We start from the raw sequence: 12,574 nt of genomic DNA, 5'->3' as shown, positions 1-12,574 counted from the left end.
TCAACTGGAAGATTGCTTCACTTTTCAATAATGGATTGACAGAAACATGAAATTAGAAGATGTAGTGATTCCCAAGGAAGACTTAGTGGATCCGGGGCAGGGATCAGCTAAATGTGTGACTGGTGAGCCTATTGTTCCTACTTCTTTTTCAAGTTCCGACTCTACTTGGGATATAGCTTTATCCCGTTCTTCAAAGAAAATTTTGAACAAACTTGACTTTTCTTCTCTTCAGGAGTCTTCGAGAGCTCAGAAGCATTAAATTTTAATTAACTATAATTAATTTATAAATAAAATTAATTAGTTATAGTAATAATAATAATTATCATAATTCTAATAAAAATAAAATGCAACTCTCCCCCTTCTTTCTCGGCTTAGAGGATTTACGGGGTTTGGCCGGGCAAGTGCGTGAAAGGAAGAAAGTTACCCTTACATCCGGCGAGCTCCTTTACTTGCTTCCGATCGAAATGTCTTAACTTCCAATCTAACGGGGAGGGGGCGACGAAGGAGCGGGGTCGAACAACCACGAAGAACCGAAGAAGCACACGAAAGGTAGAGAGTTATCTTCACAGTGACGGGCTCCCATTCTTTGCTTCCGATCAAGATGTGGTAACTTCCATTTCGGCTGGACGGAACAGTCATCGAAGGAGTGAAGTCGAGCAACAGGACAGGGTTTGAAGAAGCGCTCGGGACGGAGAAAGGTCTTCACAGCTTGTGAGCTCTTATTGTTGCTTCCGATTTGAATGCAGCAACTTCCGATCCTAACAAGAGGGGAACGTCGTAGGAGGGGAGTCACACAACTACGAAGGGAATCGAAGAAGCGACGAAGTCAGACGACGACACAGGAGCTCTCACGATCGGCAAGCTCCAATCGTTTCTTCCGATCAGCTGGAAGGGAAAACCGTCGCTGGAGCGAGGTCGAAATAGGAATGAGGGAGAGTGAGAGAGCTCGGGTGGAGAGAGAGAGAGGAATCCCATCAGAGGCCGAAGGCCTCATTGCTTTCGAGCTTTTAATGACTTGAACGAGTCGTGCGAACGATCATGGGTAGAAATGACGTGAGTTCGGCGCTGCTGCAGAGGGATGGGCGACGGGATTTGAGCAAGATTTACGGCAGGATCTCGGCACAGATAATGATTTTAAAAAAAATTATTTCATTTTGTCTTTTCTTCTTTGGCTGCCTAGTAAAGGTCTGTATTTTTTGCATCACAATACTTTCGTTGCTTGTCTTGTACTGCCTTTAGTCTATTTTTGATCAATCTAATTTTGCTAGTAGCATCGTCTACCAATTCAATTTTAATTATTTTTCTTTCACTTGTTTCTACCCAACACAAGGGTGTTATGTACTTTCTTTCATAAAGAGTCACGTATACAAATTCAATCAACGGTATGTGAAACTCCTAATTTTCTCAAAAATCTAATACACACAATCGTAGTAAATCCTCCAAAGTCTGAATTATCATTTTTAATTGCCCATCTGTCTAAGGATGAAATGTTGTACTGAAAGTCATTCTGGTACTCATAACTTCATGAATTTGCTTCCACAATTTAGAAGTGAATCGGGCTTCTCTATTAGAAATAATTGATTTTGGAATTCCATGTAATCTCATAATTTTATCAACATGTAGTTTAACTAACTTTTCCATTGGATCTGTCTGCTTAATTGGTAAAAAATGAGCTGACTTGGTTAGTTTATCTATAACAACCTAGATTGTATCTCGACTCTGCCTTGACTTGGGTAATTTAATTGCAAAATACATTGCAATGTCTTCCCATTTCCAGTCAAGCCCGAGCGAAGGGGGGAGCCAGCCGGCCTCCTGAGAGAGAGAGAGAGAGAGAGAGAGAGAGAGAGAGAGAGAGAATAAGAGAGAGAGAGAGAGAGAATAAGAGAGAGAGGGAGAGAGGGATAGAGAGAGAATAAGTGAGAGAGAGAGAGAGAGAGAGAGAGAGAGAGAGAGAGCTGAACTTTTGCATTTGCATTTCTCTAATCAAATGGGGGTAATACAACTAAAAACAAAAAGGAAAAACTAACGGCCAATCGGCCTTTCAAAAACGGAAAAATATCTATCCTCCTCAAGGATATATAAAAAAAAAACTTTAGGAATACATTCATTGAATCTATCCCCACTATCCCAAGTAAAAGAACTCTCGACAGCCCCTTGAGCACAAAAATGGGTTGCTCTGTTAAACCTTCTATAGGTATGTATAAACTTAACTTTTTGGAACAACCTTGTCCAGTTCAGTTCATCACAATCCTTTGGCTGTAACTTCCACGTCTCCCTATATTGCTGATAAAAAAAAGTGTAGAGGTCGGTGCTCGAATTTTCGAAGCCAACAAAGTATTCCTCAATTATCTTTTTGATATCTTTTATCAATTAGGTACTGTCATTTTTGAACACATCTAAAATTGCAAGTCTCTTCATTTGATCTGGCGATCATAAGTTTGAATCTTGGAACAGGCCACTTTGCTAATTTTAGAAAAAGTTTTGCATTTGTCATTCTTTCTTACGAAACTACATTTGGTGGGAGCGTTATTTACCATATTCATTTCTTTGGCTTCTATTTTGATGGATCTAACAAGATAATAGCTTTCTTTAGAAAATGAATGGATATTACAAATTTCTCTTTCTAATTTGTTTTACTCCTTGATTTATCTTCCATTTCTGCATATTACACTAATTCATTTTTTGTCTAGTTTGCCCTAAAAATGATTATTGCAATATTGCATGCAGGAAGTCCTGGATGAATTTAAGAGATTGGATAGAGCTTTAAACACTAGAGAGTACAATTCTAGCATTGTCGAGCCAGTATGTAGAGCATATGATAATGTGTTATAATTTTAAATTATCTTACTTTCTCTTACACAATTCTGAAGTGATTTATTGTTCTACCATTCTGTAAAGCCACTTCTTATTCAATTTCGACTGTTCAACAATGGCTATGCTGTGAAAGGAACACTTCTAATTAATAAGCAGGTACACATAATAATTTTTTGTTACATGCATTTGGTTTTTTATTTTGGCTTTTTATATTCGTTGTGGTCATGAATACAATTTTAACAAACTTGTGTTTCTTTCATGTGGAGATATTAGGTTTTCTACGTCAAATAATAACTTTCTGTCTTGATTTATTATTGTGGCATTTCAAAGTCAAGGAATCTCAGCATGATTTCTCTTCTCTAATAATTCTCTCAAACTCTCTAATTTTGCTATTTACTTGGATTAAGAATTCTACGTTTGGTCTAAGGCATCGTTTTAAAAGGCAGATAAAATGCTTCATTGGCAACTAGGTTATTTAGTTAGTTTTTTTTTCGCCTCATAACTGGCTAGCACTACTCTTTTCTAAATTTTGATGCAACGGTAGTATGGAAATGGCCAGTTTCACTTACATTATTTATACAGTAAATGATTCTTTATCTGGAATGCTTGCCGTTTGAATCTGCATTATATCATCTTTACTTTTACAGAAAGCTTATTGTGTAAAATTGATGTTTGTAGCTACCCTTCAGAACCATTCATATTAGGCCGTCAATGATAAAAGTTCAAACAGATCCAGATGCTCTAGCTATTCAGTCCAACTCTCTGGAGATTGTTGGGACAAGGTAAGCTTAGCTGATTAAATTACATAACACAGTTGCTGTTGAATCTCATAGGATATATCTAAATTTCTGAATGCAGGGTTATGTTACATTTTAACTGTTATTAAACTGTCTTTCCATATTTTTTACCTTAATAAAATTGAAATAGAAGGGCCCTACTTGCCTGCATAACAATTCCTGTTTCGTTTGCTGGAAAGCTGTATGATGTCAAATCTCTAGGCTTTCCTTATTCTTGGTTGATAAAATTAGTCCTGTTTTTTCCAAGCTCAGGTTGGCACTTTATATTATTTTCCTATAAAGGCGCAGTAAATAGGACCGTGTTTCATTAACGACATATCATATATACTGACAGTCAAATTAGATTAAGGCCTTTCGGTTAGTCCGTGTAAGTGGACAAAGCAATAAGTTCAAGAAAATACATCTTATATACGTGAAGTAAAAGCACTTATTTAGAAGAAGGCTAGCTGACCTATTAGTGGAAGAATTAGGTCTGAAGTAGCCAATGTTTATAGTACCATTCTTTTTTAAGATTACTTTGGTTTTGTTTTGCAATTTTTTTAGAGTGGGTCAATGCAGCAGCCAACTTATGCAAAAGCATCATCTTACTTTTGCTTTTTATGAGATATTCAGCTTGTCTGAATCATCCATTTGATAGGTTGCCTTTGTAACCTTATAGAAAAAACCATTTTTAATTTATTTTTCATAGGATTAGTTGTTCTTTCGGAAAGGCTTTGTTCCTTTTAAGGGCAAGGAATGCCTTTCTGTCTGTTTGATCTTCTTAATTGATTAGTTCCCTGGCAAAGAGAATCTTGAAGTTTTGGGTGTAGCTTAAATTTAATAAAGCTGAATTAAGAATAGAATTGAAAATTAAGCATGACAGTAGAAATTAATCATAGAAGATATTTTTCAACACCCGACATAAAAGCCCTTTAATCATCTTAGGCAAAACTGAATATTGCTCATGTTATAATCCCGTGTTGCCACCTTGATTTATATAATATATGATAAAAAAGGTTTGCGCTTCAGCTAACCCGGTGGGATCTCTCGAATCTTTGTTGAGCATGAGCCTGATAGAGTTTTTCCCTCATCGGTCATGGTTCATAAAACTTATTGATTTATGCAATGATTCATGATCTCAATGTTGATGACTATTTAGAGTTTCATGTGGTAGATCACTAGAAAAAGTTTAATTGGGGTTCTCTTCCTCCTCACTAGATGAGGTGCTGTGCAGTGGCCATAATAACTCAAAGAAAGTATGGACTTATGATTTATTGTGACCATGTGGAGCACACTGGTGGAGGCAATGGGGCTGTGAGCTGCTACTTATGTAATGACAAAAAAAAAACTGACTAGCTTGAATCCGGCTAATCTTGGTAGTTGAGCTCAGCTTTAGGCTTGTTAGTTTGTTTGGGTTTCATTTGACTATGGTTGGTCTAGTTTAAGCATACATGGAATTCTCTTACACCTTGGAGTTTGTATGAATGCCAATGAAGTCAATATGAGCTTATTCGGTCACTGTGAAGTCAAAATATGCTAATTTAGGCCTTGAAACTGGCATAGGTCCATACTTGATTGAAAGTTTGTACTTGATCAAGTAGACTTTTTTATGATGTAATTTGTCTTGTAATCTTTTAAAAAATTGTGTTTGATTAAGTAGATTAACTCCACTTAATTTTTTTCCACCAACAAATGCAACATTCCTATATGTTGACCTAAATGTTGCATAAGTGTTGGTTGAACTTGGAAGTTATTGCTTGAAATTTTCATTTTAAGTTTTTAGACATTTTTTTTTTTGGGTTTAATCGGGGAAAAGCCCATTTTATTAATAAAAACGAAGGTTACAAGATGACAAACATAAGAAACAGAATGCCAAAAACAAAGGAGCAAATACAGACTTGATAAACTAGCAAGAAACACAAAACTAAATAACCAAGACTAGGTAGACAGTTATAAAGTAACCAAGACACAACGAAAAGCCAGAGTCAGCAGCAGAAAAATCCTCCGGCAAGACAGAGCAAACTACCAAAACAGAAGATCTGGAACCCAATCAAAACTGGAATTTCTCAATTAGGTGGTTGTAATTTTTACAGCTACAAGCCTTGACCTTGATAGCATTTTTTATGGCGCTAATAATAGTATCCGGCGAACTCCAATTGTTAGCAAATAGACGATTATTCCTTTCTCTCCATATATGATAAACGGTGCAACAAATTGTCAGGCAGCAAAAATCTTTCTCCCGTTTGTTAAAGTGCAGTGGGTTATCCAAAGACTCAAAAACCTGAATCAAAATGGGTCTTAGTAAGAAAGTTTTAAATTCAGGAATTAGATTAGTAATGACGTGAAAGGTAAAGTCACAATAAAAGAATAGATGGTTGTGATCTTCCTTGGCTTTATTGCAGAGACAGCAGTCAGGTGAGAACTGGATTGATCTCTTGATCAATAAGTCAGCTACTTTTAATTTCTGCAAAATAGCCATCAATGTAAAAATAGAATATCTCAGAGAATAATACTTGTGCCACACGTAATTATGCCAAGAAACCTCCTCCAAATGATCATAGTAAGAAGTAATAAAATTCTTAAATTTAGGATTAAAAGAGCCGTCCCAAGCCAAAGCCGGTTGCTCTTTAATCTCCACAGAGTAAATAACATGCCCAATATTATCAGGAAAAGAATCCGGAAGCCTCCAATGAAAACTGCTAATACAGTCTTGAATGTTTAATTCAGAGAACTGCTTAGCCACCGGAAAACACTCAGCAAGAGACTTCCCATTAAACCATGGATCCCAGAATAAAGAGAAGTTAGCCGAAGGGCTAATCTGAAAGGTAAAATGATCCTTGATTTTCTGCGTAGTATTACAGATATTTTTCCAGAATTTAGTAGCTTTTGCAGACGGAGGTTTCCAGGGAGAAGAGTATTTATACTTAAACCAGGAAGTAATCAAAGAATTCTGAGATAGCATGTTCCAAATAAAAGAGCAGTAATAACTATAATAAAGAGAGTCTATAGAGGCAATCCCTAAACCACCCTTCTTCTTAGGGATAGCAGTTTTATCCCAAGCAATCATATGAATTTTCTTACCATTAATATTCCCATGAAAAAGGAATTTGGAACACAGCTTAGAAATAGATTTACATATGCCTTTAGGAATAATAGATCCTTTTATCCAATATGCAAGAGTATTAGAAATAGTAAACTTCAAGAATTGAACTCTACCCGCAAGAGATAGGAGTCTCACCTTCCAACCATCAAGCAGGGAAGTAGTATTACCTAAAAGCTGCTGAAAATGATTAGCTTTAAGCCTGTCAGGAGAGATAGGAATCCCCAGATAAGTAAGAAAGCTATTCCTCTGAGTAATTCCCATAATACTACAAAATTATTCAGCATCCATAGAGTGGTGTGAAAAAATAATAGAACTTTTAGAGGAGTTGATACTAAGACCTGAAGCATCCGAAAAATCAGATAGAATTTTATTTAAACTTCTAGCATTATGAGGCTAGCAGACCCAAAAACAAGTAAATCATCAGCATACATGAGATGGTTAAAATTGTTGCCATTAAATTTAAAACCAGCCGTGTTATAACCTAAGGAAATTGAGGTTAAGCTGCAAGATAACGCGTCCATAACTAAACAGAAGAGAAGAGGCGATAAAGGACAACCTTGTCTAAGTCCAGAAGAAGAGTTAAAAAACCCTTCCAAAGAACCATTCAAGCAAATCGAAAAATGGACATTAGAAATAAAACTTTTGACCCACTTAATAAAAATATCGGGAAAGCCTTTATGCCTCATTCTATTTAATAAAAAACTACGGGAAACAGAATCAAAAGCTTTTCTAATATCAAGTTTTGCACAAAAAAGATTATTGGTAAAGTTAAATTCTCTAAGAACTTCAGAGGCAAGCAAAATGTTATCAGTAGAATTTCTGTTCTGGATGAAACCAGCCTGGCTCTCGTGAATAATGAATGGTAAAATAGGTTTCATACGATTAGCCAGAAGTTTAGCAATAATCTTGTAGAACACATTGCATAAAGAAATCGGCCTGAAATCATTAATATTGTTAGCATGCGGTTTTTTGGGAATAAGAATAATAGCAGAAGCTTTAACCCCTTTGGGGAGATGGCAAGTGGAGAAAAAACTATTGATGGCCTTACATAAATAATGCCCCATAATATGCCAAGATTTTTTATAGAAATCAAAAGTGTAACCGTCTGGACCCGGGGCAGAGCTAGAGGATCCATTAAAAACCACATTCTTAATCTCCAAATCAGAAAAAGGAGCCGTTAAAGAACCAATCTTATCCGATGGAATCACATTACCTACTGGAATATTGAAATTGTTCTCCTTAACCGGCTTAGGAGAGTTATAAATCTCTTTGAAATGCTTAATGATCTCCTCAGCGATATCAGCATGATTATCAAAATTACCATTAGAAGTGGTAATTTCTTTGATAGCATTCACATTATTCCTAGCTCTGATATGAGCATATAAAAAACCAAGGTGATTTTCACCATTTCTAAGCCATTTGGACTTAGCTCTCTGAAACAGCCAAGAAGACCAAGCTTTGCTTAAAATATTGATATTGTCACAAGTGTGCTTGTAAAGCCTATTTAAATTCATGTTTAACGGGTCATTTTGCAAATCAGAAATATAACTAATCTGCTTATCTTTTAAAACTTGCAAAGAATTTAAAATGTAGCACGAAGAAGACCAATTCTTATTCTTCAAAGAATTCTTAAGAATCTGCAAAGACTTATAAAAAGTAGCAATAGGACTACAATTAAATTGCATATCAAAGGCATTTAAAACCTCCTCCCAAAAACCAACCATATTAATCCAGAAATTTTTAAACAAGAATCTAGAGGGTTTTTTAACCCACTTGTCAGCAAATAAAATTAAAGGAGAATGGTCCGAACAATGCGTAGGCAAGACTTTATAAAAAGCGTTAGGAAACCTATCAAGCATAGAATAGTTGATTAACATTCTATCTAATTTAATATGAATGGGGGATTCAATCCTTTGATTAAACCAAGTGTAAAAAAGCCCTATAGAAGCTAAGTCTAGCATACCACAATAAAAAATAATATTATTAAGCTCACCCAACTGGCTATTAAGAACTTGATGACCACCGGATTTCTCTTCCTCAGTTCTATAACAGTTAAAATCGCCCATGATAACCCAGGCTGTGGAGGGTTGTGGGACTAAACTCCTCAGCTGATTCCATAAAATACTCCTGTCAGAGGCATTGTTAGCAGCATAAATAACAGAAAGTAAAATAGGAGATTGAGTCCCAACAGATATAGTGCCATGAATGATTTGGGAAGAGATAAAGAGGGGAGAAAAGGAAATATTAAGAGGGTTCCATTTTATCCAGATTCTATCAGGATTAGAATAACCGAAATTGTTGCTACTATCCTCATTATTAAAAACCGAATGAGAATTAACAAACCAAGGCTCGGACAAAGCCTCATTATTGACTTTAGCTTCCAAAATGCATATCATGCTAAGATTGTAAGAACTAACGAGCTCTCTACAAGCTTTCACCTTGTTAGGGTTATTGAAACCCCTAACGTTCCGACAAGCAATATGGGGAAAAAACATTAATACTTGGAATTTTTCCCCTTCCTGGCCGATTTTGCTCTGGTATGCACAGAGATAGGGGACTTTTGAGATTTATTACCAGCAGAATTAGGAGAGGGAGGAACCTCTGCTGTACCATTACTATCATGCGAGTTAGCATCCGACCCCATATCTTCCATCTCTTGTATCGGAAGGTCATCCGATTGGAGAGCATCGAACTTATTAGAAAGCATAATCTTAGATGTAGGAATAACAGATGGAAGAGAGGGTTGCCCAGAGGAAGAAACTTCCTCGATAGGAAAATTCAGATTAGGAATAATTACATCAATAGCCGTGCAATTTCCAATAATCACGGGAATATTTTCCTTTTCCATAGAAGGGGCTAAAATAGGAAGGGGAATAACGTTCAAATTGTTACCTTCCAAAATTACCTTTTCCGGTGGTGGAGGTTTCGCCTGTGCTTGGTTTTGGGATCTCAGATTCTGACTGACACTTCTTCCTCTGTTTCTGGGTTTAGGGGTGGTAAAACAGTAGGCGTAGGATTCGGATTGGCTTTGCAAGAAGCAAAGGTATGAACCAAAGAGCCACATCCTTCGCAGCGACTTGGCTTCCAGTCGTAAATAACTTTTAACATGATATATTCTCCTTCAATATTAATCGGAATTTCATCCGTGAGGGTCGAATCTTTGGTGATAGAAACATAGATCCTAGCAAAAGTTAATCTAGCTCTTCTGGCAGTAAGAGAATCAACAGATAGTGGAATCCCGATATAACTAGCAATGGTAGAAATACCTTTCGGGGTCCAAAGGGCCAGGGGAAGATCGACGATTTTTATCCAAAGGGGGATTGATGAAAGTTCATCCCTCTTTGGCTGGAATTTGGGAGACCATTTTTGAAGAATGAATGGTTTTCCCAACATAAACCAGGGCCCCTCGGACCAAACCAGCTCAAAATCTTCTTGGTTAGAAAACTTGATCAGGAAAAAACCATCAGCCATAGATAGTAAGGAAAACGAACCTTTCAAGATCCAAACCTTTTTCATGGCAGCAAGAAGATGCTCGTAATAGGGCATTGGCCCTAGAGAGTATCCGACTAACGAAAAAGACCATACCGACAGACCTTCGATTAGATCTTCTTCTTTGAAGGTGAGTTTCTGACTTGGATGGACAAAGGAAACCAGAAAAACTTCTTGGATCACAGAAGGGTTAGCGAGGTTTTTAGCATAGGAAACATTATGAGAAGCAGGGATAGGGCCCAGAATCGAAGGATTCTGTAGAGGAGGGAAATCGCTGATCTCCATCTGGGAGAGGTATCAACCTCTCCCCTGAGGAGAAAGCCTGAGCGGCGAAGGGAAACAGCGAAACCCTAATGTCTCTCGAAAAACCCAGAGCGCCTCTCAAAATATCGAAAAAAATCAATCAATTAATTAACAAGTTTGTAACTAAGATTTCGTTTGGAACAAGACATTTTTTTTATTCAATATGAGATCTTCTACCTAAATGCATTCACTCGCTGTCCTGCCCCATTTTTACCCCCTTGCTAGGTAATCAATCATGAAGCTCAAAAGAAGCGTTACAGAGTCTACTATTTAATGTCATCTAATATATCTACTATAAACATTAAAATGGAAACGTACATAATTAAAATCTAGTCAATTGTAAAGCTTCTAATACAACTTCCAAAACAATTTCATATATTCTCGGTTTCTTTCATTTACATTTTATCGTCATACATATTTTTTACACAATATGAAGTCATATATCCAAAAATCTTTGAAGAAAATAAGTTACCTGCCTTCAATTTCCCATAACCTTTCTCTTTTCCTGAAATCATAGTATAGTATCGAATGAGTATAAGTTTAGTGAGACAATCAATTCTAAAATAAAGCTAAATGTACAATAAAATTAAATAAAATAGAACGTTGATAATAGAATGTAAAATAAATTGATATTTAACTTAGTGTAGTAGATGTGATGCAGGACTATGTAAATGGAATGCACTTTAACTCATATGGATTTTGCACAATTTATGATTAAAATAATTTTAGATCAAAATTATTAGCAAATCCAAACAATGAGTCAAAACAAATAGTGGTTATCCGCTTAGGCTATATCACAAGATGAGAGTTTTGAAAAATTCCAAAATAAATAAGAAAACAACACAACGAATAGTAGTAGCTTTCAAAATAATCCCTAGTCTAACAATGAGAATTGGAAAGCATAGAGGTGCACTAAAATCCTACGATTACTAAACTTAAGCAAGAGCAATGTGGAAGAGTTCGCCGTGACTGCAATCAAATCCAGAGATTTTCGACTAAAAGATATAAGATGCTCGGGAGAAGAGAAACCTTCGTCATGGGTTTGTGCAGATCCTCCACTCGACGCCTTTGAAGTGCTCGTCAATGGCTTTCACCAAAGTATCAAGAATGCGCTCCAAGTAGTCTTCGACGGTGTGATCGATCCTTGGGTTCACGTCGAAGAAAGTTGATCGTAGGATGTTGGTGAAGCCGTCTTCGTCCCAAGTTATGTCGTATTCTGTTTCCGGATCCGCCATTCATGGATGATGAAAGATAAGATCCCTTAGTACTTGATATGTCACTTGAGAAAGCAGTAAAGAGAAAGAATTTTCCTTGAAAGGGGAGGGGAAGCAAGCTCCAAACCTCTTTCTCTTAAAATCTGAAAATAGTTTCAGATTTCAAAAAAAAATCTGAGAGGAATTTTCAGATTTTGGTGGACTAGAATGTAGAGAAATTGGAGGAAATAATCTAGCCTTAATTGTGGAGAGAAAGCTGAGAGTAATTTCCAATTCAAAGGCTCTTGACTTGGGGAGCTATCTAGAGTAAATAGGAGAGAGGAGGGAGGCAGTGGAGCAAGAGAGAAAGCAGGGATTTAATTCCAAAAAGGGGAAGCAGGATTTGGAAAGGAATTAATAGTGGTGGGCCTTGATATTTTCGGCCAAAGAAAAATCTCAGATTTTGGAAATATTTCCAAAGAGCTGGCTTGGCTGTTAGGAAAGATTTACTATTCTAAATCCCAATTGGGCCGACAGCATTGTTGAATCTAGTAATTAGGTTGTTAAGCCTAGGCAGGGAGCTGAGTTGGTCCCATAAGGCTTACCCAAGAGGGGTAGGGGAGGTGAATTGGTAGTTGTTAAAAATTAAAATTTAAACCCTTTTTTAATTTTTGTAGAAAAAGATTTTTTCACGCACAGAGTTTTTTTAAAACTGGAAATAGAAAGTGCGGAAATGTAAAAAATAGTAAAGTAAATGACACCAGATTTATAGTGGTTCGGTCTATAACCAGACCTTACATCCACTCCCCAGAGGCACCTCTGAGTATTGCACTGAGTGACCAATAGTGACTCTCCTTTTGCACCCACAGCAAGGCGGAGAACGCCTTTACAACACA

At 36.7% G+C, this 12,574-nt stretch overlaps 1 protein-coding gene across 3 annotated transcripts in view; it reads left to right on the top strand.

Moving 5' to 3' along the window:
* Nucleotides 1-384: 384 nt before the first annotated feature.
* Nucleotides 385-12,574, top strand: part of LOC114580149 (probable RNA-dependent RNA polymerase 3) — a 30,345-nt gene continuing 18,155 nt past the window's right edge. The window contains exons 1-5 of one of the 3 annotated variants that reach the window (XR_003701441.1): nucleotides 385-698; nucleotides 2,728-2,802; nucleotides 2,899-2,970; nucleotides 3,493-3,596; nucleotides 4,809-5,264. Coding sequence is in view for 2 of the 3 variants with exons in the window: in XM_028696739.1 (XP_028552572.1) it covers nucleotides 1,039-1,185; nucleotides 2,728-2,802; nucleotides 2,899-2,970; nucleotides 3,493-3,596; nucleotides 4,809-4,812 (402 nt within the window). In the remaining variant the exon portion in view is untranslated. Of the gene's footprint in view, nucleotides 1,186-2,727; nucleotides 2,803-2,898; nucleotides 2,971-3,492; nucleotides 3,597-4,808; nucleotides 5,265-12,574 lie in introns of those variants that run through there. The other 2 variants (XM_028696739.1, XM_028696738.1) reach the window with 2 other exon arrangements.

The sequence above is a fragment of the Dendrobium catenatum genome, unplaced genomic scaffold (genome assembly GCF_001605985.2).
Source record: "Dendrobium catenatum unplaced genomic scaffold, ASM160598v2 fragScaff_scaffold_837, whole genome shotgun sequence".
Classification (NCBI taxonomy): domain Eukaryota; kingdom Viridiplantae; phylum Streptophyta; class Magnoliopsida; order Asparagales; family Orchidaceae; genus Dendrobium; species Dendrobium catenatum.
This window is presented reverse-complemented; position numbering and strand designations above follow the sequence as displayed.